The sequence below is a fragment of the Prunus dulcis genome, chromosome 1, assembly GCF_902201215.1.
Source record: "Prunus dulcis chromosome 1, ALMONDv2, whole genome shotgun sequence".
In the NCBI taxonomy this organism is placed as follows: domain Eukaryota; kingdom Viridiplantae; phylum Streptophyta; class Magnoliopsida; order Rosales; family Rosaceae; genus Prunus; species Prunus dulcis.
In genome coordinates, this window is record NC_047650.1 from 30,266,384 (window position 1) to 30,291,253 (window position 24,870).

At 37.7% G+C, this 24,870-nt stretch overlaps 4 protein-coding genes and 3 non-coding genes across 9 annotated transcripts; 3 read left to right on the top strand and 4 right to left on the bottom strand.

Annotated features, from left to right (window-relative positions):
- Positions 1-81: 81 nt before the first annotated feature.
- Positions 82-4,983, bottom strand: LOC117638061 (protein IQ-DOMAIN 32). Its single transcript, XM_034373151.1, has 6 exons — positions 4,610-4,983; positions 3,498-3,872; positions 3,210-3,413; positions 2,426-2,506; positions 693-2,322; positions 82-513 (listed from the first exon to the last, which is right to left on the bottom strand). The coding sequence occupies exons 1-6, from the start codon at positions 4,688-4,690 to the stop codon at positions 494-496; spliced, it is 2,391 nt and encodes a 796-aa protein (XP_034229042.1). The 5' UTR covers positions 4,691-4,983; the 3' UTR covers positions 82-493.
- Positions 4,984-8,323: 3,340 nt separating this feature from the next.
- On the bottom strand, positions 8,324-13,465 carry LOC117615590 (protein RCC2 homolog). 2 transcript variants are annotated; one of them, XM_034344692.1, is made up of 16 exons: positions 12,813-13,465; positions 12,631-12,692; positions 12,479-12,546; positions 12,191-12,312; positions 11,588-11,705; positions 11,434-11,485; positions 11,169-11,286; positions 11,016-11,046; positions 10,896-10,919; positions 10,609-10,733; positions 10,061-10,142; positions 9,611-9,733; positions 9,466-9,519; positions 9,296-9,365; positions 9,098-9,131; positions 8,324-8,962 (listed from the first exon to the last, which is right to left on the bottom strand). In XM_034344692.1, the coding sequence occupies exons 1-16, from the start codon at positions 13,012-13,014 to the stop codon at positions 8,586-8,588; spliced, it is 1,662 nt and encodes a 553-aa protein (XP_034200583.1). In that variant the 5' UTR covers positions 13,015-13,465; the 3' UTR covers positions 8,324-8,585. The 2 variants fall into 2 exon arrangements, with proteins under 2 accessions (XP_034200583.1, XP_034200584.1); XM_034344693.1 differs by having other exon boundaries at positions 8,346-8,962; positions 11,600-11,705; positions 12,813-13,415.
- Positions 13,466-14,476: 1,011 nt separating this feature from the next.
- LOC117613887 (transcription factor RF2a) lies at positions 14,477-18,436 on the bottom strand. Its single transcript, XM_034342497.1, has 5 exons — positions 18,248-18,436; positions 16,784-18,065; positions 16,563-16,695; positions 16,372-16,456; positions 14,477-15,066 (listed from the first exon to the last, which is right to left on the bottom strand). The coding sequence occupies exons 2-5, from the start codon at positions 18,019-18,021 to the stop codon at positions 14,804-14,806; spliced, it is 1,719 nt and encodes a 572-aa protein (XP_034198388.1). The 5' UTR covers positions 18,022-18,065; positions 18,248-18,436; the 3' UTR covers positions 14,477-14,803.
- A 2,473-nt stretch (positions 18,437-20,909) lies between these two features.
- On the top strand, positions 20,910-20,987 carry LOC117616904. The gene has a single exon (XR_004584247.1). It is a non-coding gene; the product is annotated as a small nucleolar RNA snoR64a (small nucleolar RNA).
- A 162-nt stretch (positions 20,988-21,149) lies between these two features.
- LOC117616905 lies at positions 21,150-21,239 on the top strand. The gene has a single exon (XR_004584248.1). It is a non-coding gene; the product is annotated as a small nucleolar RNA snoR20a (small nucleolar RNA).
- A 130-nt stretch (positions 21,240-21,369) lies between these two features.
- On the top strand, positions 21,370-21,451 carry LOC117616897. The gene has a single exon (XR_004584240.1). It is a non-coding gene; the product is annotated as a small nucleolar RNA R38 (small nucleolar RNA).
- A 307-nt stretch (positions 21,452-21,758) lies between these two features.
- LOC117615600 (protein BASIC PENTACYSTEINE6) lies at positions 21,759-24,415 on the bottom strand. 2 transcript variants are annotated; one of them, XM_034344706.1, is made up of 3 exons: positions 24,210-24,415; positions 23,298-23,476; positions 21,759-23,141 (listed from the first exon to the last, which is right to left on the bottom strand). In XM_034344706.1, the coding sequence occupies exons 2-3, from the start codon at positions 23,364-23,366 to the stop codon at positions 22,197-22,199; spliced, it is 1,014 nt and encodes a 337-aa protein (XP_034200597.1). In that variant the 5' UTR covers positions 23,367-23,476; positions 24,210-24,415; the 3' UTR covers positions 21,759-22,196. The 2 variants fall into 2 exon arrangements, with proteins under 2 accessions (XP_034200597.1, XP_034200598.1); XM_034344707.1 differs by having other exon boundaries at positions 23,298-23,374; positions 24,210-24,382.
- Between the last annotated feature and the right edge of the window lie 455 nt (positions 24,416-24,870).

A 24,870-nucleotide genomic window follows, 5' to 3' on the forward strand; every position in this document is an offset into this window, starting at 1 on the left:
TCCACCTAGGATATGCCTATGGAAATTCTGTAGAAATGGATTTGGAAAATCGTAATAATATTACGAAATAATGCAAACAAAGAAATAAAGAAAATTCAGTTTTATTACAATAACACCACACCTGGCAAAAAGCTTTCAAAAGCTTTTACCTTATACTTGCCTCAAACTTTGGATAACCAAGCCAAAGCATCCCTGTACTAGACCCAAATAATATCACACGCAGATTATACCATTTGGAACAAGTTACAGAAAACAATTATACCAGCAAAAAAAAAAAAATGTACATGAAAAAGTCACTCACTTTCTTATATTTATAGAAAGGAAAAAAAAACCCAATAACTAGAGTGGGTTAACTAAGTTGCTATCGAAGTGGAAAAAAGCTAGTTACAATCTTAAGTAGCTACCAGTCATGTAATCAACAGACTCCAAATTTCCTGTTAAGAACTGGTCGTCTGCCACCGTTGTCTTTGAGATGTCTGATTACTTCAACTCTTCACCTGTTCCATTTTCTCTCTGAAAGAAACAGAACTCAAGGTAAGAAATCATGATAGAGTGCAAACGACTCTACCTAATATGGAATTATTGCCAACTACTCTGACAAAAGTAATTCTATATGTTACAGACAACTTTGTTGACAGAAAATAGGCATGCTAAGGATGCACAAATTGTTATCATAGGAAAAGCATGCATACCATTTCCCTTTGCACCCTGCTGTGCTTGAGACATTGACCGCTGGATGCGCGGAGACCCCTGCCTTCCATTTGCACCAGGTAAGGAATGTCGTTTCTTGATGTAAATGTCTCTGTCTTGCACATCTGGACTTGATCTAGGGGAGGTATTTGCTTGAAGCTTTGCTCTAGCAGATTCTGTCGCTTGCATGAAATGTGGGATAGAACTATTACTGCTGCTATCTCTTGGTTCTTGATCACCGTGTTCCGCAGGTTGTGCTGAACCAAATGAATTCCGTCTCTTCCCATTTTTCTGATCTTTACTTGATCCAGAATCATGATTTGGATTAGAGGGAGATTTCTTTCCTGCAGACCCAGACCTACGTTTTTGGTTGGAGCCACTCTTATCAGCTTTACTCCTTTTAGCTTTCACTGATATCAGACTAGAAGGTGTCCCTTGGGATTCTGGGACAGTTAAATGACTTCTTGGAGAAGCTTCTGGGGATGTCCCATATGTTTGAATACCAGCATCAGTGTCCTGTTCTCTCTGCAGATCAGACGTTCTCTCTGGCTCAGACTCTATTTTTGGAGACTCCATAGCAACCACAGAATTTATGGGCTCACCATTAACAACATCAAGTTTTTCTGGCTGATCCAAGGCTGGGTCAGATAAGTTGAAGAATGGGATTGTGGACACATCTCTGGCTTGGACATCTACATCAGTGTTAGGATTGCAAATCCCATCAACTGAAACTTTGGCTTCATGTTCATGCTCCATAGCTCCAACATCAGATCTATCAGGTGAATCAAGAGTGGAAGAAATAGAGATTTCAGTGCCACACTCAGATCCACCAACTTGAACCTTTGATCCATGGACGACTGGATTTTCTGCCACGCTGAGTTCCTTTGCCCTGACTTCAGTATCCACCCCAGCTGAGAATGTGTCCCTCTGTAATTCAACTGCAGCATCATCTTGATGGGATGGACTGATCGATCTACCTGGATTGGTTGTTGTACTCAGCACTTCAAATTTCGACTGAGCAGCAACAAATGCAGGATTACTCACCTTCCTGGATCCAAATACAGATTTCTTCCCTTCAGTTTCTAGTTGTTCTGAGGCTAATCTTTTCATAGAACGTTTAGGTTGTTCAAATTCCATTCCAGGCTTCCCAGATAAAGACTTGAGCTCCATTTGAGAATCTGCATCTGGTTGTATACTTTGATTTGGGAGAAAACTTATCTCTGCTGAGATCTCTTTCACATCAGATGTACTGGTGTTCTCCACCTGAGGCTGCTCAATATTACCTCGAACAGAATAAGAGGTAGAATGGCTTGCCTGAAAGTTGAAGTTGTCGGCATCGTAGATAATCAGATTCTCTTCACTTTCGGAGGGCAAAATCGATTCGTTGATGCTAGCCTTTGAGTCTGATATCTCACAAAGAACATCATCTTGAATTTTAGATTCCAGAGGGGACTCAGAATTTTCTTCCTTTTCTCTTTCCTGTTGCTCTATTTCTGGCACTACTTTTTTTGACTCTGGAGTATCAACTGATGAGACTGACGACCACCTCTCCAGCCATTTCCAAGAAGAATCAGGCTTAGAAGAATCGCACTTGACATGAATAGGTTTGGTCTTCGGTGATGATTCCAACAACTTTAATTTCAAAAAAGATCAGTTTAGTTCAGATATACGAATGAAAGATAAATTAAACTGCACTGCAGTTACAGAACACAGGACAGAAAGTTGTCTAGTATACCTGGCGGGCAAACCTATTGGTAAGTAGCTTTTCAATTGAAGTGTATGTTATATTTGATTTGGCTACCAAATTTTCCTTCTCCTGAAACATGAAAAATGTTCGGGAAGATTTGTCAGGAACAAGTAACAACACTAATAAATTGTCTCAAAGAACATTTCCACAGCCATTATGACAGAAACCACTGATAATAGCAATAACAAAATAAGTTATAAACACAATTGCAAAAATAAACCAATGCAAATACTAGTTAAATATCATACACCAAGGCAAAACTTTAACATTCAAATGCGATTAAACTAACCTCCCAATGCCAAAGAACTTTTAAAACAATGATTCATTATATAATGAGCTGAGCTTTCCTTGTAGGTCACATAACCAGTTATGACTTTCTTTGAGAAGGTGAATACAACATTTGATCTGGGAGAACGCTATATCTATCTCAAATGGTGCCTGGACGTATGAATTGTGTACAATACAGTAGCATCTCAAAGTGACTAACCAACCATGACCTTTCCTTCAAAAGTTGAATACAACATGAGATTTGGGAGAAAGGCTATCTCCATCTCAAATGGTGCCTAGACATTTGGATTACATAACATGCCAAATTATGCACTGCTGTTACTTGGAGTTGTTCTTATTGGCTTGACCATCGTTGACACAGGTGTTAGCCACCATACAAACTACCATCAAACTATTATGAACAAGATTACTGAAGGCAAGAATAGATTTGGATAATGACCCTTTAGAGATCAGATTATACAAATTTGAGTTAGAGTAGCATTACCAAGATCTTAGAATTATGGTTATCCTTCTCATTCTCCCCACCTCGATGCAGCTGACGAGCCCGGCGAGCACGAACAAAAGCTTGCATTTTAACAAGGGCTTGGACACATCGTAGAGTTCCCACAGCATGCCTACGGACCAAATGCCCACGAACAGCAGCTTGCAGCTTAACGACATTCTTAAGCTCCAGAAATGCTCTCTGAGCCTGGCAAATAATTCAATGAAAACATTAGTTGGAATGCTACTAACTAGAAACTCAAAATTCATGTCTATCCAAAAGAGAAATTACCAATAATCCTCTGACAGCAGTCTGGACAACAATAACAACAGACTCATCGAGTTTGCACTCAACTGCACTTTGATCTTCTGCGGTATTTTCAGTTTCAGATACTTTCACTTCAGTCTCGGATACTTTCGGTTCAGTCTCGGATACTTTTGGGTTCTCAGGAGTTAACAACTGGGGTTTCTCGTCACTGCAATGTATTACAGATATTTTCTCTGGCACAGTAGTGCTAGCTGGTGGTTGGAAATTAAGAGTGGCAGATTCTGGGATCTCCTTATGTCCAGAAGTGGGGGTTTCTGTGATCACAGTGTTGCTTAGCACTCGATGCCGTGCAGACCTCTTCCGGAAACTCCATCCACGTTTGTCACTTGAACCCTTGCTCTAGAATGAAATGGAAAGAACAATGATCAATACAGAGCACACATAGAACAAAGTGCTCTTAGAAGCAACTACGTGCATGCAATAAGCATTTTAAATGAATCGCAAAAGAAAAATCTACGCCTATTACCATATATCAGCTAACCATGAGATCAAAAGTTGACAGTAATTACGAAATGCAGATGGCGGTTATGATCAACCAAATGTTCTTGCATGTAACATGGGTTTCAGAAAATTTACGAATGCATTTAGCCTAATTACATCATATTAGCAAAAGTTACACACTCTTCAAATATAAACCATTTGGTTGTCCTTACTTCACTCTTTTCATGATATGAAAATCACATATTAGAAGTGTCTCCATTCCTAATCTAATAAGCATGTCCTCCACTCGATGCTAGGATTGTATAGAATAGAAATCCAGTTAAATACAGATCCTAGATTTTGTCAGATCTTAGTTTAGAAACTCTTTTATCTTCAGTACAGCTTTTTTTCCTTTTCTGAGCTTCCAAACAGAGCATTAGCGGTTTCTTAGTAACGCTCCACAGCATCTCATAGGTTCATTAACCAAATCAACAAAGTAAACAAAACTATCTAATCTCAGCCCTCACAATCACAAATTAATGAAATGCAAATCAAAAGAGCACAGCAGAACCCAACAAAATTGAACCAACGGAAACAAGCCAAAAATGGAAAGTCAAAGAAAACCACAATGCAGAAACTGTGAACCAATCAGATACCTCAGGAGCTTCGAGATCGTCTTTGTCCGCTGAATCGTTACCACATGTGATAATTTTGAAGCAAGAGGTAGATTTCCCCATTGTTTTTCACTTCTCACCCACACCCAGACCCTCTCTCTTTCTCTCTCTTAAACACACACACAAACACAGACACAGACACTCTCTTTCTCTCAAGAGACAAAACCGCCTATGTTGGTGCGGTGTTGCAAATTGTGACAAATGTAGCTTAAGAACACGGACCTCAACACACTCCTTAAATCCGGCTAAATTCTTATGTGGAGTCCGCCATTTATCAGGTCCGTTGCACAATACGCCCGTCCGTTGAAAGAGGACGAGGTGAAAATATCATTTAAAAAGAAAAAGAAAAAGAAAAACTGTCAGACGTCCAACTTTTAATTATTTTATAATATTTAATGAAAACTGGAAAATCAAAATATCTTATCCACCAGTCCAGCCGATTGTCACGAGAAATTGCGTTTAGCGGGTAAATGTCGAAGCTAAATCGGATTAGGGAAAAGTTAACGTTAGATTCAGTGCATTTGTTTTTGTGCTAATGACGGTTTTGTTTGTTTACCCGCACTCCTGCTTTGTTACTTGGCCCACCCCTAATTATAGTTTTCTCTATTACAATCCACTTCTAACTATGATAACGATGGGATAATTTTTTAGTGTAAGTCTCACGAGTTTATGCAATTTTCTTCAAATAAGGTAGGAAATTTATAATTTGTAAAGAAAAAATTATAGATGCTATTGATCACATAGTACAAGTTGGATAAAAATATCATTTAAATTTAAAAAGAAATTTATATTTGTAATATGTTTTGTTAGTATTTAATTTGGATAGAATTCTTCTTGCATTCACGTGAGTTAAATTTAAAATTTCTATTAATTACGTAAAGATTATACTAAAAATTAATTGATATAAATAAGTGATCACAATTCAGCGTTTATATCGACTTATACTTGCCAGTATCAATTAAACATAAAATCAATACTTCCATTGGTCTCTAATATTATGTGATGTGCCGATAATGTTTTAGTACACAGATCAGATGAGCTTTATTAGGCAAATTGCTCAAAATTTCGTACGATTAGACAATTCAAACCCAACACATGGGCCCGACAAAAATCAGCTTATCACGAGAATAACGTGACGATTGAGAAATAAGAATGATAAATCAGACGGTGGGCTATGGGTGGGCCCGACAGTGGCTTTCCTGTGAGGAGAGAGATAGAAGAAGAATAAATGAAAACGGTGGTGTCTTAACAACGGAGGCTGTCTTGTATTTGTTTTGTACGCTTTGTTTGACAAATAATGTTGGCCTATTGGGTTCCAGTTCCCATTTCCAACCCAGTAAGTGACCACGCCAGTAACGAGTCGACCAACAACTATTATTGAGAGTTTTTTTCGTCCTCACGTGCCACGTGGTTGTCCACCTAATTGACACGTGTGAGCACATGGGAGTCTGAGTTGCATACTGTATGTATATCCCATCCACAATGATATTATATGCTTGCACAAGGGATATGCCATGTTTCAGCAGCTGCAAATGGGTTGCCATTGCCATGAATCTGTCATGTGCGGCCCCACCAAGGCATTTGCTAGAAACCTCTTCTCGCTTGCTACCTCTCTGATTTTGGTGGTTGGACGGTTAGACGACCTGCTCTGCTCTGCTCCAACCCAAACGTCTCGCCGTACGGTTTAAAAAAAATTGGATTCCAAAAATGACAGTCTTTGTCGTCCTGTAAAATTATGTAAAGTTATAAAAAGCAAATTTGATAATCCAATCCAAGCGTGATCATTGAAAACAAACCCTAATCCATGCTAGAACACGTAAGGTTCAATAATTGTATATTAGTTGTGTGGTCTCTATCCCCTTTATCTATTTTACCATTGAGATGTACATAAATGGCACCAACCTACTCAAAAATTATTGTTTTGGATGGCTTAACAGCGTTCTTACCCATAAATTAAGATTTAGAGTAAGTCTAGGAGTCGCAGTCAGAAAGGATGAGGCATCATACCCATTTAGGCATTAAACCATCATTTTAATCTTGGGTGGGGAATTATTTCAGCAATCAGCTTTTGTACCCATTTTTAGGTACAACGGCATATATGACTCTCCACCACGTGGTCCTCTCTTCTATTGAGAAAGTCTGGTGGAGCCCTTGGTCACATGGCCGACGGGGAAATGATTGAAATTGTTTCTAATTATACAGGTCTAGGGGACTGACTGTCGAAGCCATGAGCTTTCCTTCCTTGGGCATGCTTACTGATTGTCTATTTTATTATTATTATTTTTTTAATACAAGTGATATTAAGAAATAGGAGATTCGATCAAGTAATTATAAGTGTAAGAATAATTACTCTTAATCACTTAAGCTATAAACTCTTTGCGGTCTAGTCACGTCTATCGATTTTGGCCTTGGATAATTCACATAGCTTAAAAGAGTGGGATCTTGAGGGTTTCTTGGGTCTGAACTATTCATCATTTGTTTCCTCTTATATGGACATAAAGTTGCAATCATTATGAAAGATGGGGCCTGTTAGGCTCCTCTAGCTTTAATCCATGCCCAACAAGCTTTGTAACATATGGAGTGAGTGAGGTCAGTATTTAGCATTCTGCAATACGTTGAAGGCTATTGATGCTTGGGGGCTCACAGCTTTCTCATTCCTTGACTTTACAAGCAAACATGAGTGCTTGATGGTCCCTCCCCTCTCCACTCAATATTCTAAGCCAAAACATTATTTAGACTAGAAGCTCATCACACCACAAACTCCCTTTGTCCATGACGTGTCAAAATAATTAGACCAAATTCACGAGAAAAACTTACCTAGCACGGGGATGCCAGGTCAGAAAACCCATTTCATATCCCAATCCAATAAGATTGTGCCACCTGCCCAATCTTCCCAAAGCCATCTCTCTCCTGCTGGTTGAAAGCAAAGCTCAGTTTTTTCATTCTCTCTCCTCATACACTCGCAGAATCCGGCCTTCCACTGTAAGATCAACTGAAACTGTTCAAGAAAAGGTCCAAGTTTTTCGTTCTCTCCCACTCGAATTCAACACATTCAAACAAAAAAACCCAGAGAAACCAGTGGTTCCTCACTGTTGTTCCCATGGATGCAATCAAGGTGGTCATGCAAACCAGCAGGTCGACAATGATTAAAATGAAAGTTCTACCATGGGTTTCTTGTTGACGTGAAATTAGACGGAAACTTGAATTAAGTTTTGTTTGGGGAAATCCAAGTGTAAGTTTGGGGATTTAGCTTGGATTTGAACCAAGGGTTTGGAATAATTAAAAGGTTTTGAATTTATGTTCATTCAAATGAACTTTTGTACACTTGAAAATTTGAGTATCATGAAAGATTGAGATGAATTCTTGAATTTTTCTTGAGTGGTTACAATCTTGCGGTGACAGCCGTGAGGTTTGTTTTTGGGGAAAAAGAACATATATTGCACCGGCAGAAGAGATGTACTGTGCATATTGGACAGATGGCACAATCTTATTGGATTGGGATATGAAGTGGGTTTTCTGACGTGGCATCCCCATGCCAGGAAAGTTTTTCTCCGAATTCACAGATGGCCCATTTTGATCTTCGTCCTAATCAAGCCCTATTTTTTTAAAAGAAATTTTATTTACACTTGATAAGCTATTTATTTATTTAAACAAAACACTGCACAAGAAGAACAAGATTAGAGAAAGTGTCAATCAAATACAAATTTGGGACGATATATCACTCACGTTCTTTCATTTCAGCCGGATGTTAAAAAAGCAGAGTGTTTGTTTCAGTCCACAGTTTTCAATCAGTTAAATCACATAATATTTGAAGTGAATGCAAACAATAAAAAAACATTTAAACAATTGAAAGTGGCGCCAAATAAAGAGCGCGCCACATGGCAATAAAAGTATACTTCTCTACATTGAGAGAACAAAATTTCCGGTTTTGACTGGGCCACTGCGAGAATACAACTTATCACTTGCGAGGCCTTCCTCTCTTACCCGTACCAGTCTTCCCTTGTGCGGGCTTTGGGCTTTTATTTGCGGAAGGAGGGCGGCCCCGTCCACGCCCAGCGCCTTTTCCCTCTCCTGGTGCTGCCTTTTTAGCACCATTGCCTCGACCTCTACCAGAAGCCTTCCCTCCCCGTTGCCTTTTAGGTTCTGTCCTGCCGTTGACCTGTTCATCACTTTCATCACTGTCTTCGTCCTCACTGTCGCCATCATTGTCATCTTCATCTTCCGAATCAGAAGAATCTTTTGACTTCTTCCTCTTGGAATTCTGAGTTGCCTTAGAAGCACCCTTTTTAGGAGTTTGCTTAGAAACTGGAGGGCCACTCAAAGGTTCCTCACTCCCTGCAACAAGATTAATGCAACAAATCAAGAAACAAGGTTTAACTTTACAGTTTCACTGAGTTTGGACCAACTCTTCTGGGACCAACAGATCTAGGATGAATGAAATACACATTGCAACCACTGAAGTCAGCATACCTTCAACAGAAGCTTTGCCATCATATACATCAAGCTGCCAAAAAGATATAAGTTAGAGAGCGGCCTTGCATTAAACTTAAACAAGATGGAGATGGAATTCAGTCGTAATTAGTTCTACATTCTGCATATAACTGGGATTCAAGATACTGGAATCCCACATTAAACAAGAAGAAGAAAAGACGACCCATTTTGAGTTACCTGGTCAAGTCGGTCACCAACATTTGTTCGGTCAACAATAACCATGGAATGGCCCATACCACATGCAACACTACATTGTAGAATCCTCCATCATTATGCACGGGAACTTGTAATTGAAGCTTATGGTACATTAAGAATGTAAACAAGACAATACAAAAACAAATACACACCTCATAACATGCATACCGTCAAGAATTTCCACTTTTTTGGGTACTGCAGAAGACCTAAGCAGCCAAAACAAAAAAACCAACGATTAAGAAAGGGAAAAGAGACCTCAAAACAAATAAATATATCATATCATGACCCATCACATACTTCTGTCCATTAGGACCATATCCCAATTCTCCATACTGAGCATGACCCCAACTTATGCAGGAGGAATCAGCACCAACAAAATGGTGCATATTGCCTGAATCCATGCAACGCAAATTCCAGCCACTGTCAACAAAGATGAGAAAAAATTTCTAAGCAATTATGTCACATCATTAGTCACAAACAGAACCAAAAACTTTAGTTTTTATGAATCCCTACAACAACAAAAAATTAAAATCAAAGTTGAAAAGATAATCCAAGAGAAAAGGAACAACTTCCAAGCTAACTCTAAATAGTTTGCTTTCCCTCCCCCAAAAACGATGACAGTCAGGAGATATAAATTATAATTAAATACCACAGAAATGGCAAGCATTAGATATAGAAGAGTCGAAGCTTCTACAGTGAGCAGGAAAAGCATTACTAATTAAAGATGATTAATGATGAGAGCCAAACCTTAAATCCATGAGTGGTTTAGGATACATCCAGTCATCACCCGTGGTCTTAATTTTACCCCACATATACAACTGCCCTCCACCTGGAAAAAAGAATATAGACGATCAGGAGGAACACCAGATCGTAAAAGTGATTGGCTGTAGTGAAATATAAAAATTATAGCAGTTACTGTGATCACAAAGATCAATCATCAATTATCAACTCTTGATAAAGAGAAAAGGTTCTCCTCCATTAACTTCAATTTAAATTATAAATGTGTTTTGGTGTTTGACATGCGGTAAGGTGCCATGACCTTCCAAATGTGACTATGCAAAGCATAAGGCCTATGCTTAATGCTTATAAGCTAAGAGAATTTGAAAACCACGAATAATCCAATTATGCAAGCAAACATGTGAGCAAAAATTGACATGAAGAAACATCTCATGAAAATATAAGAATTTATGAGAGAATATAAGAACGGTATTCTAATAAGGTGCGTGAACAATGATATAGCAACCAAAGCAAGAACAAGTGAGAGAAAGAGCCTTGGTAACACATTAATTGGGTACCTGCAGTACATGCAGAGTTCACAGAACCAGCTGATATAACTGCATCAGGAGGCAGAAGATTTTGCCTTTGGAAAACATCAACACGACGAGGAGCCCATTCATCCTTCTGCTCCCTATGTCCAAGCCTATAAACAGCACTCCAGAGTCATATGCAGGGTAAGACGATCAAAATTAAAAATGACAACAAAGATGATTACAATAGGCAAATTCATAAGAAACATTCGTCCACTTCTAAAAATTTAAAACAAACAAAAACAAATGCTTGGGAATGAATAGTGAGTACTGACCTTCCATAACCACCAAAGCCCCACCTGAGTTTCACCATAAATTATTGCAAGTTAGGCAGACATTCAAATATCAAAATATTTGGAAGCAAGACAAAGGTAATGCCATATAAAAGCCCTTACGTATAAACATAGCCATTTGCATCCACTGCCACTGTATTCCCAAGACAAATAAAAGAATTAAGCAAACGATAACGACACATATTGCAGACAGAAAACACACACACAGCAATCAGCGGAAAGGGGGAAGTGAGAGAGGGCAGGCATTGTGATAACCTGTATGATTTGTTCCGCACGCAACTTTCACAATGGTTTCCCCAGCCAGAGAAGTTATTGCTTTAGGGCGTGGCTGGGCTTCATACGCAAGCCTCACTGAGCTGTCTTTAGTATTATACTGCAAGGACATCCATAATTTATCTCACGCTTAATTTCATAAACAACTGCCAGGGCATTCCATTACCAGTAAAGGCCACATTGTCCAAAGATATAAAGGTGTAAAGAAATGCACAAAAAACACCTATTAATCTACCCTAAAACATACCTCATTATCTGTACCATGCCCAAGTTGCCCATACTGTGGAAGACCTGCAGTTCTGGAAATCAAGAGACATTTGTAATTCAGCCAGTAATCATAACAAATTGAGAACCAAGACAATTAAGCAATTGACCGAAAGTTCAAGAAACTCGAGCATAACTGCAGACCATACAGTATAGAAGCTCCTTCAACACAAGATAACCACACCGTGAAGTCAGCCCCACAAGCTGTATTTTTAACATCAGACACTTGACAGCGAACAGGGGATTTCTCAATTTCTACAGAACACAAAGCAAGTATGTAACCAAAAGGCTGTCAGTTATACACATACGTACTGTCAAAGATTTACAAAATATGCCAAGTACAATTAAGAGCCATGAAAAAGGAATAGTGTGTTAAAAAGGATCGCTTTGTTGTTTATTTCTCAGTGGAAATTTGACTTGAATACTAGAAATTACAACAGTTAGAACTAACAGAACACTTAGCATTAATCCAAGACTCAACAGAACAAACTCAATACCAAATTGTAAAGTAAATTTGGCTCTTCTATTGGCATCGCATAATGTCCACATAGAGAGCAGAAAACAAACTCTTCCAGATAGTGTGTTCCAGATAGTATAACATAATGAAAACTAAGGGAATATGGATGTCTTTAATTAGTGAAGCATTATTCAATTAAGCATCCCAGAAAACTAATTGTCATCAGATTCTCATTGCTAGTTCCTAAAATTTCATCAGACCAACTTTACAAAGCAGAACCTACCATTTTTTGCTGAACCGGAACCCAGCTGTCCATGCTTATTCCAGCCAAAGGAGAAAGAATACCCATCTTCAGTAATCACTACAGAATGACTCCTCCCTGATGCAGCTCTAACAACTTTGTGCCTGCAATAGAGAATTTCTTTAAAATTATTGAAGAGTTCTCCAAAGATGATGAACTTGAAGATTCACAATGGGGCACCGACATCAAAATATTTCATTGCTATAACACTAACTCTTAACTAATCTTATCAAGAATACAACTGCGTTCAACATCAGAGAAGCAACATACTTTGAAAGTTCAGACACTACAGTCGGCCTATCACGCTGAATTAAATCTCCGTGACCCAGCTGCCCCTTCTGCAAACATAACTTCATACTTAAATACAAAAGAAATAGACCACAAGCATAAACAAAGAAACCAAAAGTAGAGTGTGATCATGCCTCATTGCGTCCCCAAGTATAGCAACGCCCTTCCACATCCAATGCCACACAATGGCAGGAAGCTGAGCCAACATTTACACAACCAAAACAATCAATTCCAATAAAAACCACCAATCATTATCACATTCACCACCAAAAAATAATTCAAACTGCGTTAGACAAGCAGTGAGAAGGAAACTCACAGCAACCCGAGGCTACAAAACGGATATCGATGCCGACAAGAGGGCGAAGGCGCGTGGGAGAAATCAAGTTGCCTTCGACGGCGCCTTTGCGCCGACCAATGACATCCCAAGACGTACCGCCACAGAACAAGAGCTCTCCCGATTTCTCTACATTCTTACTCTCCTCCTCCTCGACCTTCTTCTCCACTTGGACCGCAGACATTGCAGGTCAAAATCCGGCAAAGCCGACGGTCAAGACTTCAATAAGGAAAATATACAGCGGAATGGCTCCAGAAGCGGTGGATCTAACGGCTAGTTTTCAAAAGGTGAATAATGAACGGCTGGGATGAAGGTGAGATTGGCGGGAAACGGAGACAACGGCTAGTTTAAAGAGATCGGGAACGGCATAGGGTTTTGGGGTGTGGAGGAACGGTGGAAGAAATGGATGAGGAATGGAACCCTAATTCAAAATGGGAAAGGAAAATATTAAAAGGGAGGGATTTGGTTGGGTTTACGAGAACAGGGCTTAATTAATTAAAAAGAAAGAAAAATAAAATAAAAAGGGAACGCACGCCATGTAGATAATAAAATAGTCCCTAGATTTTCTTCTGCTGCTTCTTTTCTTTCCTCAAAATCTTCAGCTTGCCTTTCTCTTTTACTCGTATTTATTCGTATTTTAATCCGCTCATTTTCGCAACTTTTACTTTTGCTTTTGTTTTCATCAAGGCTCCTATCGTATGTTTCCCGTGAGGCTAACCTAATTTCATTTCTATTTTAAATACTTTTCATTTGAATAAATCTAATATTGCAGTGGAATTCTTTCAGACGGTTGCTGTGGCCTTTATGAATGAACCTACTCGTACTACTCTTCTGTTTATGGATTGAGCAGTTGAAGCTTTGCATGATTTCGATGATTTAACTAAATACTTCAATTATGTGACAAAAGAATTAACCTTTCAATTTAGAAACCCCGACATAATTCCACCAATCTGCAAAATTCCATTTCGGTCCGCATATGTTGGTTTCGATTCGTGTATTCATATGAAATTATTAAAATAATCTCTAACAATCTCAAGTTTTCGTATTTTTCACAAAATTCCTGAGATTTCAATAATTACATAAATATCCTTTGAGGTTTAAAATTGTTTTTACAAAACTTATTTTTGTTGATTTTTCATCCAAAGATTGATGATTTTATATATATAAAATTCTCAAAATAACAAAGTTAGCCTTTGAGATTATATTGCATATACACTCATTGAGGTTGATTTTGTCATTTGCATGCATTTTTTAAAGGGTAGTGATTTTCCCACTCTCCTTTTATCCACCTACACTCCATTTTGTTTTTTTAATACTTTTTACTATAAGATAAAAAGGAGTGTAAGTAAATAAAAGGGAAGTAGGAAAATCAATACCCTTTTTAAAATGAAAATCATCAAGTTTTGAACAAACAATCAACGAAAAGATGTTTCGTGAAAACAATTTGAAACCTCAAGAGGTGTTTGTATAATTTCTGAAACCTTGGAGAGTTTTATGAAAAGGCCAAAAACATAAAGGGATGCTTGTGTAAATAACTCAACGAAATACGTATCATTATTCATAAAATATTCATATTATACATTGCTTCTATTGAAATTTGTAACTCAGATGAAAACTGATGGTTAAAAATGTCAATTGGACTTGAATTGCGCTTATTAGAGTTATTCCAGCTTGTAGATATATATAGTATATGTTCTAAACATCAAAGTCCACATTTGAAACAAAATTATAAAATTACAAACAACCAGTTAACCAAGACTTGATTCTCCCCCAAGTAAAACTTTCAATACAACAGAAGTAACCAACCCAATGAACCAAAAAATGGTTAAGTTATATAAATTTCACAATAATACTTATGTCAATAAATTTAGACATATATATATATATATGGATTTATATGACATCATTTCAAAATAAATTTTGTCACCCATAATCTACTGAACCAATACAAGCCAACGTATGTGTTGGCCAACCTATTCGCTTGACTCGTGCTTAGCAGCAGCAGCATTGCCATTGCCATTCTGCTGATGGGAAGGTTGTCTGTTTTGCTGAGGCTGCATGAACTGCTGTTGTGTGTGCTGTTGAGACTGGTGTTGTGGCTGCTGTTGCATTTGATAAAGGTTGAGATGCTGTAGTTGGAGCATTTGTTGATTAATTGAAAGGTGCCCTTCTCCACCGATCTCTGCAGCAGCAAGCTTTAGCCGCTGGACTTCTCCAGTCAAGGCCTCATTTAAAGCTGCAACATCAAAGACCAAAGAAAATTTAAAGATAAAATCAGTCCAGATCCCATCTACATCAGAAGAAGGAATATGCCATAAATGAAATATGACTGTACGAATTAGAGGGTTTTTTAATAGTTAAAAAAGTTGCATTTATAAAGTGATAATTAATCAAGCTCCGCGGTTAAACATTTAGGCAATCTAACTATCACAAAATTATGGACCTAAAAGCTGACTACCACCCACCAAAGTATTTGAGAAAGGGAAGGGAGTGAAGAGACCCAAGTGTTAATCAAGCTCAATCCTTTCAAACAGCCAGGGCCAGGGCTGAGTTAAATTTGACTGTAACCTCTGTCTTCCTATCAAAATATCGACTTTTGCCCTACAGGATTGTGTGAATACATCAAGTCATTGAAGAATCTCTTGGATTTAATGTCTTAAGTTAGATCTATTCACTTAACGTTTAAGCTTGACCACTCCTTTCAATCCTAGACCGCTTTCATCACAAGCCTGGAAGAATACTTGATACTGATATGCAAATTCTGCATCTTTATCTAGAAAATTCAACGAAAATATTGTTTTTCTTTTACTTGGTATTGACAGATTACAGGAATATCTATACAGTTAGGAATTCCACCTGATATGAAACATTTATAATTACAAAAGTGGGAGGAATAAAATTTCACTTTGCTTCCATTCATCAAGATCAGTAGAAATATGTTTCCACAATGAAAAGCACAAGCAGACAGATACAGCAGCATTTATATTTTTCCTCAAGATACAGCAGCACAGTTATAATTGCTAAAACTAACTGAAAAGTTTACTGGTTTCTACGTTTTCAGGAATTCGTAGAACTGAAATGAAAATCCATAGTCAAGGAGGTGGACTATCACAGACATGAGAATAGAATGGTTATAGCTGGATAAAGTTAAATTTACATGTAGAGACACAAGAAGAAGAAGGGTAGTTATTCAAATAGATCTATTTTCAAGTTAACCACCATATTGTTAATTTTTCAAACAATATTGTTAGTTTTTCAAACAATATTGTTAGTTTTTCAAACATCAATCATATAAGCTACGGGAAGATACAAAGGAACCTCTGTTTGGCCAAACCTAACTTTATATGCAACCAAATTAGAAATGCAATAGCGGAAAACCTAGTGAAGGCTAATAACACAATTATGTATGCATTCTGAACTTTCAACATGTGTTTTGGTTGATAATTTTTCATGTGAAATCATCTACAGAAATTAGTTTATATGGAATGATAATTGTGGTTTCCAACAGACATATAAAGAGCTGAAGAAAAAGGCATAATACCATCTTTAAGTTGGGCCTGTTGCTCCAAAGCTTGAAGACGAAATTTCAACTCATTGTTCTCACTAGTAAGACCCACAGAGTCTCTCTGGACACCAGCAAATAAAACAGAGTCAGGGAACATATGATGAAGTTCAATTTCAAACAGGGAAGAGCTAGACTTTAGAATCAGAAATCCCCAAATAAATACCTACCTGCAACTTGGTAAACTGAGCAGACAAAGTGGTTGCCTCTGTCTGCAGTGTTTGCACTTTGTGTTCCAATTCTACAATGTATCGCATCTTCCTTTCCTTAGAACGCGCAGCTGACTGACGGTTCGCCAAGATCCTGGATGAAAAGATCACATATGAGAAAATTCACTTAACAAGCTATCCATTAAAAAATAGATATAGGATAGAAGTTAAAAACACAACACCTCTTTGCACGCTTGGGGTCTGATTGGGCTATCTCAGCTAGTTTCTCACTTTCCATTATCTTTCTCAGCTCAATTGCATTGAACTCACCACTTCCAAACTCCATGCTGAACTTACCTGAGTTACCATCTAGGGAAGCGGAAGGTGATTGTTGGCCTGCTGGCAGGGGCTTCAGTGGTTCATCATCGAAATTCAAATTTTCCATATAACTATCCATGGAAATGCTCCTACAGTGTCGGACATTTGGTACAACATCTCCACTAGCAGTCCTCTTGACTCCTTCCCTCTTCTCACTCGGAAAACCAGAAGCTGGCCTCTGCCCGTTGTAACGATTTCCATTTAGACCACTTTCCACTTCATTATCACTACTCTCACCCCCATTTGTCTTTGAGCCGCTGGCTCTGCTATCCAAATCCTTATCCTCATTACCAGACGAGTTCATTTTCTCAATGTTGTCCAAATTCATGTATGCATTAAACAAGTCATCCACAACCTCTCCCCCTGATTTTCTCTCATCCATTCCCTCAGCATTTTTGTTACCATCCCTATCCCCATTTGATCCCCGTTTCACCAACTGAACTGGCTTGCCAATCCCCAAATTTTCTCTTCCAGAAGCTGATCCATCCAAACTTGTTCTACGCCCAATGGGAATCAGCTGAGGTGAAGACTGAATGACAGCTGAGAATCCTAATGGGATATCACTGTTAGAGCGCCTGTGGCCTCTACGAGGGGGAAGGCCATCACCAGCCCAAAATGCGTTGCTGTCAGTAGTAACTGGAGAACGAAGCGGGGCATGAGAATTAACAACAGTTTCATCCATAGAAACATCAACGGAATTTGGGTCAGAGAGTGAAGAAGACGAGGGCTCGCGGTAAGGCAAAGGGCTCAATGGGGGCAAAGAATTAAGTGAGAAAAACGAAGGTTGAGATAAGGATCTTGTATGGGAGGGCACTGAGCTCAAATTCTGAGGACCCAGTTGCCAAGAACCCGATTGAGGCCTCATGATATGCGAAAAAGGCATTGAATTGTGGTTATTGGGGTGTGAAGGAGGTATACCAGGCCTCTTACTGTTCTCAGGACTCAAACTTGGGGATGATTGGCGCATAGGCAAACCCATTTGAGCTGAATTGAAATTGGGTATCTCTAAATGGCTGTTTGGTTTAGGAACCGAAAAAGATGATGAACCAAATGTTGAATTGGGTCGTTGCTTGACACTACCAGTTTCATCACTGCCCTCCATTAAGCTTAAGCTAAGCTTCCTGTGCTCGCTCTAAAGCTAAAAACCTTGATTCATCAAAACAAAAACCATGCGCTAAGTTGCCAACTAGTTGAAATGTGAATCAAAAGCCTCTAAAGCTCAAACCCAAAACTTAAAAATGAAACCCTAGAAAATCTGAAATGGGATAAAGATTTAAGAGACAGAAAAAGAGAGAGAGAGATTATGGTTGCAGATTAGTGTTGGTTACCTGGTTGGTTATATAATCCCTAGCTGGCCAAGCTTGTTTCAGTAGAATGGCAAGGAACCGATGATCAAAATGTCAAAGGCGGTGATTTCACGGATTTTGGCTTGTTTTTGTTGACTACAAATACAATGTTTTGGCACGGACAGTAAACATAGCAGGACTTCAGACAAGGCCTGAAATTACAAGACGCGTTTTTATATATTCTTTTTTTTTTCCTTCCTTTATCACCGGCTTTTCTCCTTCTCCTTGTCTTCAGGAGAGGACAAGTGCGTGATTATTTTATTATTTACGATATTAACAAAAGATTTTATTTTATTAATCAAATCAATCAAGTGAAGAAATGATAGAATCTAAAGCCACAAGCAAACCAATTTACAATTGAGTCACCAGCACAAGAAAAAAAAAATTATAATTTAGCAGGTCACCGAAAAATAAACAAAATGATATGCACCATCGAATAAACCCTCCAAATAAACCCTTCAAATATTTTGTACAATTATTGGATACCCAAAAAGAAAAAACTGATCAAGAAATTAATCTATATTTCTGATCTTGCAAGAATTCACCGCAATTTTCATTCAAACATAAGGAAAGTTATTCCATTTACCAAAAAAGTACTTATCAAGGTTTTAAATAGATCATATCTTTTAAAAAAAAAAAAAAATTAGAACAAGAAAAACGTGTAATGTGAGAATGATTTCCTAAAAATAAACTCTAGTGCAAGGTGAGAATGTCACATATAAATATTATCTTGTCAAACTGTTAAAGTAAACATAAGATGTTTATTAAGGGGCTTGTAATTCAAGTGTTATCCCTTCATCAAAAATTTTATGTTCGAATCCTCCCTCCATCGCTTATTATATAATTAAAAAAACCTAAAATGTTTATAATTGTCATAATATTATGAATTTAAATAATTAATTATAATGGGAATTTCATGATTTGATAATTAGCTGGACGAAACTTACACACTAAACTCAACGATATAAGTGAATAGAGCCGATAAGAGTTTTCTAAGGGCCAAGGACATATTCTAAATTGTGGCCCCCACTGTACATACACTCAATACTAAATATTTAATTTTTTAAAAAGAAAAGGAAGACCACTTTTGGGCTTAGAAAATATCATACATTCACTTGAACCCAACAAAACCATATGAAAAGAAAAAGAAAAAATCATTCCTTTTGGGCTTAAAAGAAAATATCAGATAATTTCTCCAACATTGAGGAACTTAATTCACAATTCAAAGCTCTTATTTCACAACTCCCAATTCAATTCAGAAATCCTAATTCGACAAGCCATAAATTCAATTTATAACAAACAACCTAAATTCTATAAGAGAGACACATCACATAAAAAAGAGAGAATCATGAAGAAGATTACTAGAAAAAAAATAAAAATAAGAAAAGTGATGGGGAGAAAGAGAAAAAAGAGAAAATGTTAATTGTTTAAAGGAAAGTTTCAGTCTACAAGAAAAGTTTCAATAGAACAAGTGAAGCGTACTCTGTAGTACAATGAAGATAAAGATATGATTTATTTATTTATTTTTATAAAGATAGAATTTCAACAAATTTTTTTACGGGATTAAACATATCTAGCTATTTGTCTTTTTTGAAAATTTTGAACTAGGTAGCAACCCACCCTGCCATGTGGGTAGAACCGCGCCCTTGATTAATTATATTTTTATCATAATACGAGCTGAAAATGCAGAGTCAGGCAATATAATTTTAACAGACGAACACTACTCACCACATACGTTGGATTATTAAAATTGATTGATAAAAAAAAGGGCTCTTTAGTTTTAACCCATAAAAAACTTAACTAATTTGGAAGAAAGATAATTAATTTTGCTTAATTAATATAAAACCAAGGCCACCTAATTTTACCAAAAGGACATCCAACAACCCTAAAATTACTACATGTGCCATTGTAGAATTGTACCAGAAGGGTAGAATTGTCTTATCAGAAGGGTAGAATTGTCTTATCAGTTGTTATTTTTTACCTGGCCCAACGAATCTGGGCCTCTCTTTGGGCTAATCCAAAATAGTAGTTTTTTCCTAGGTATTAAAACTAAAACCAAAATATCCAATATCTTACAAACTAATTAATAAAGTTAATTATGTTTAAAACCTAATTTTTCTTTAAAAAAAATGTATATATTTGAAGTGCCTAACACATTTTGATCTTCGTTCGTTAAACAAATACTCTTTTCGGGCTGTATTTAAAATATAAAATATAAAATATTTTCGGGCTTATAAAATATACTTCAATTTGGGTGCGTGGTATCTGTTTGGGCCTAAGTGTAATGACGTTCAGTTATTTACCAATGAACCTTGTATCTCGTGGCCCAATCATTCTCATTTCCATAAAAGACGTTCAAAGCCCACTACTGAAAACATCTTAAATCGCAGCCGTCCGATCGAAGTTCCCAAACCCAAACCCTCTCCCGAAATCTTTTATAAACGAGTCGAAGGGGGTGGCTTTCAGTAGAACTGTAAAACCCTAGGGCTCACAGTAGCCGTATTCTCTCGCTCCTCAGCCTCGAGTTTCTCTCGGTGCTGTTGTGTATTTTTTGTGTTCTTCTGTTGCTCCGCCTTATTATCTCTTTTCTTATTGTCGGTTTTCTATTTTGTAATTCAACGAAATCAGTGAGGCCAATTGATGAACATTTTCAGTTGCTGAATGCTCGGATTTCGATTTGGGCATTTTGATTCATTCTTAATTGAATAGGAAGATCTGATGCCTCTCTCGATTTCTCTCGCGTTTCTCACTCTCTTCGTTTATATTTCACACCTTTAATCTTCCGTTGCCGATTGTTCATAGGTGTAAGAAGTTTTAAACATCTGTTTTCTTTCCGAGTTTTGAAAGGCGTTTTTAACTCATTATTTTCTTCGTGGAATGTTTTGCCGGTGATGACTATGTTATATTGACAGAAGCAAATAAAAATTTGCGTTTATGTTGATAAAAATTATCATGAACTAGGACGGTCTGAGGCTATGTTCAAGTTATTGAATTTTGTTGTAGTTTTTTATGATAGAAAAAAAAAACTATTGCTTTTACTTCTTATTTTTATATTTTGAATGAATTACTCATTGTTTTTTTTCTGTAATCTTTTTCTGATGAAGTGCTGTGTATGATGAGATCACAATATTAACAGTTATCCCTGTCTGACTTTTGGATGCTGAAGAAATGTTATCTGACACAGCTCTTAAAAGTTTTTCTTATTTTCCTTTTTCCTTGCATAAAATTTCGTTGCAAAAATCAAATTTCATATAATAGTTGCTTTGCTACCAAGTTGGTGTACCTTTCTTGTGGGGTTTGGTCTAAATTAACCTAGCAAATTGCTACATTGGCCCGACCGTCCAAGGACTAAAGTGAGAATTCACATAGTAATGGAAGGAACAGTTCTACTGGAATTACCAAATATGCCTAAAAATTAAGCACCTACTGGAATGAGAACTCTGTAAAGAACCTAAAAGAAATACAAATATGCAAAAAAAAAAAAAGAAGATAATTATGGACGAAGTGCTCTTAGATAATTGACAACAGAAAAATAATTTGTTCTGTTGAAATAAGGTTTTACAAATACAGGACAGAAGCCCCCTAAATTTACTTGAAGGGGCAAGATTTAAGTTCTCACGCTAACCAACCAAGACGATTAGAAATGGCCATTGTTTACCAAGGCCTTCCAGAAAATCTCACTGCATTATCAACCCATTCAGCCATTTCTAATGTGGAAAAAAGAAAAGAGAAAATCCTTTATCATCGTTGAAGAGGCTATAGCTGGCATTGAACGTTCCCAAACCCAACTACTTCAACTGCTGATTATCAAATCATTATTTTCCCCGCCACCGAGCTGAAAAGAAAATTTGAAATGCATACATGATGTGATCACTATGTTCCCCTCCCCCTACCTGTCTGTACCTCTACTGAATTTAAACTTTCTCCAGATCTACTTGATTGTGATGTAGCGATTTGTTCCATGCTTGGCCCAGTTATCCTTGAGATCAACTGGGTTTGACAGATCATGGCCTTCAGCTGCAAGCCGGCTAAGTAGCTTGTTGAAGGCACTGCCGCTCATCTTTCGGCCACCTACTCGGGCATGTCGCTTATTGGGCACTGCCGGCAATGGGTACATTGACATTGTAGTAGTGCAACATGAGGATTGCCAACCCCCATTCCCCCACTTGTAGCACTGCCTCAGGATACCGGTGCATGAGCACACCGGTGCTGGCATGGTTGACTCATCATATGCAACCTGATTCAATCCCAGGTCCTGACATTTCCAATCAGACTTTGACACAACCAAGTGTTTGTTAACATCATCACCTCCGCCACCCATATCCTGACTGCCCTTCCACTCGTGTAATTTATCAAATGTCATCTTATTTAAATCCTCACTCTCCCTCTTCACCTTCCTGGGAGATTTTGAGGTTTTCTTATTTGGTGCCATTGTCTTGGGTTCCCTAGGTCGTTTGGGCTGTCGTGACTTTGTAGGCAAAGAAGCATCAGGTGGCATTGGGATGGAATCGCTCGTGTGCATATCCCTTGTGCCATAAGAAGCTTCATTCATGTGAGGAGGATGATGCACATGCTGCTGCGGGTGGTGCATATGTTTGACCCCACGTGAAATTTGGCATCCTGGTGGACAAGAAGATACATTTCCATTATTCAAGGAGTTTTCCCGGTACTGAAGAGTTGCAATGGCATTGTCTCGTTCCATAATGGCACTATTCCGTTCTGCAATTGCAGCATCTCGCTGCAGGAATGCCATGTCTCGCTCTTGAAGGGCAGCTTTTTTCTCAGAAAATGCCAAATTTCTTTCTTGAATAGCTGCATCTCTTTCGCCCATTATGGCCATTATCTGTTTCATTGATGGCTGATGTTGCATCAACCACTAAAACAAACAGAGAGATACAAAATTTCATCAGATATGCCTCTCAAGTGAAATTGTATATACTGAGTACTGAATACTTCATGAAAGAGTTTATATGTGCTAGTTCACATCATATTATCTTTATGTAGCTGTGTTCAGAAAATTGTTTGCGGATACCTGACCCTGAGCTGCTTTATACTGCTCTGCTTTGATTCTTCCATTTTCACGATGCCCACTATCATCCATCTGAAATCTGCAAATAGCAACAGTTCCAGACAATAGTTTTACACCTCCAACACAAGTATAATGCTCAGCTCAGCTGGTTTAACACGAAACCAACATTGTGGCTACATACCCTGCAGTTGATGTCCAAAAGAAAAAAAGTTCAGATTTCGGATGTAGCACAAATATGTAGGAGAAGCCCACAAGATACATTTTCAGAAAACAGGTCATCAACTACAGAATAAAGTCTAAACCGACTCTGACAGTCATGGATCAACTACGAAATCAATATCCTTGTTTGAAATCAGTCATGACTTTTTTACTTCAATTGATTTACAGAACATATTGATCAATCGCAGGCACTTAAAATGAACTTAACTCTTACGACTTATTCAAGAGGAGGTGCTATTACATATTGTACTAAACCAACGTTCCATTGGACTAGTCAAGATAGAAGAACGAACTTAAAATTGACTTCGTCCTCTGGTCAACACACAAACCGATTCTGCAACATTCAATCAATTCTTAGACGAAGACTATGATCAAATATTCAAAATCCGTAAGAACTGCAGCTTCAAAAAACTTCAGTTCCTAACCAGCAGAACTAAAAACCCTAGAAATTCAAAATCTCCAATCCGGTCACACAGCAAGCTTCATTTGCAGAGTGAAAAGACAATCGCAACCAAAATCAAGCATACAGTGGCTGACGCCACACAAATTCGAAGCTGCTCTAAAAGCACAACCTAAAACCACGTTCAATTACTGAAAAACTAAAGACGGTTGTGATGGATACAAAAGAGACCAAAACATAATCCACGAAGAAGAAAATCGGCATGGAAGAAGAGGAAGAAAGAAATCAGAGCTTACCAGAGACGGCGAGAGACTGAAAGAGTTTGGAGAAACCCTGGTTTTCGCGGAAGACGATGATAACCCGTGCAAGGGGAATAGTCAGATAGAAGAAGAATTTTCAACTTTTTGTGCTCTCTCATCAGGCACATAGAGAGAGGATGTAGATGTAGACAGACTTGTAGTAGAGTACTAGTGGTGTGAGGGTGGGGTTTTACCTCTCTTACATTTTTTTTGTTTTTTTATATACTTTTTCCCTCTGTCTACTAATTAAATTGAAAAAATTATAAAGCGGGTTTTATTTGGTATTTACTAGTCTCTTACGCGCACATGAGCGGGTTTTATTTAGCATCTAATTAGCCTCTTGCACGCACTAACTCGCATCAATTAACCAAGAGCATTTGAGAGTTTTTAAATGTTGGCTTAATTGTAGCAATAGTCCTTAACTTCATGTTCGATTCCCATATTGGTAATTGAATTTGAAAAAGAGATGTCGTAGTTTCTCAACTCTACTTTCATTAGCTAGTCATATGTTACATTTTATGTCAAATTTAGGAAAAATCAGTATTTTTTTGCTAAAATATGAGAATTATGAGAGAATATTTGTTTGTATAAATTTTCTGTGTATCAGTGGCCAAGTAAATAATAAATTCTTATTTTTATTTACAGTAGGAAATCAGGA

Bases quoted from the DNA above. Each gene is read 5' to 3' on its own strand.
- LOC117638061 (XM_034373151.1), bottom strand. From the start codon at position 4,690: ATGGGGAAATCTACCTCTTGCTTCAAAATTATCACATGTGGTAACGAT. The intron at 3,414-3,497 runs GTAATTTCTCTT...ATTATTTGCCAG, and splicing joins CTGCTGTCAGAGGATTATTG to GCTCAGAGAGCATTTCTGGA. The intron at 2,507-3,209 runs GTAATGCTACTC...TTCATGTTTCAG, and splicing joins ACCATAATTCTAAGATCTTG to GAGAAGGAAAATTTGGTAGC.
- LOC117615590 (XM_034344692.1), bottom strand. From the start codon at position 13,014: ATGTCTGCGGTCCAAGTGGAGAAGAAGGTCGAGGAGGAGGAGAGTAAG. The intron at 12,313-12,478 runs GTATGTTGCTTC...TCTCTATTGCAG, and splicing joins GTAGTGTCTGAACTTTCAAA to GCACAAAGTTGTTAGAGCTG. The intron at 10,920-11,015 runs GTAAGGGCTTTT...GGTGAAACTCAG, and splicing joins GCAAATGGCTATGTTTATAC to GTGGGGCTTTGGTGGTTATG.
- LOC117613887 (XM_034342497.1), bottom strand. From the start codon at position 18,021: ATGGAGGGCAGTGATGAAACTGGTAGTGTCAAGCAACGACCCAATTCA. The intron at 16,696-16,783 runs GTGTTGTGTTTT...CTTTTCATCCAG, and splicing joins GACCCCAAGCGTGCAAAGAG to GATCTTGGCGAACCGTCAGT. The intron at 15,067-16,371 runs GTATTATGCCTT...TTGATGTTGCAG, and splicing joins ACAGGCCCAACTTAAAGATG to CTTTAAATGAGGCCTTGACT.
- LOC117615600 (XM_034344706.1), bottom strand. From the start codon at position 23,366: ATGGATGATAGTGGGCATCGTGAAAATGGAAGAATCAAAGCAGAGCAG. The intron at 23,142-23,297 runs GTATCCGCAAAC...TGTTTGTTTTAG, and splicing joins ATAAAGCAGCTCAGGGTCAG to TGGTTGATGCAACATCAGCC.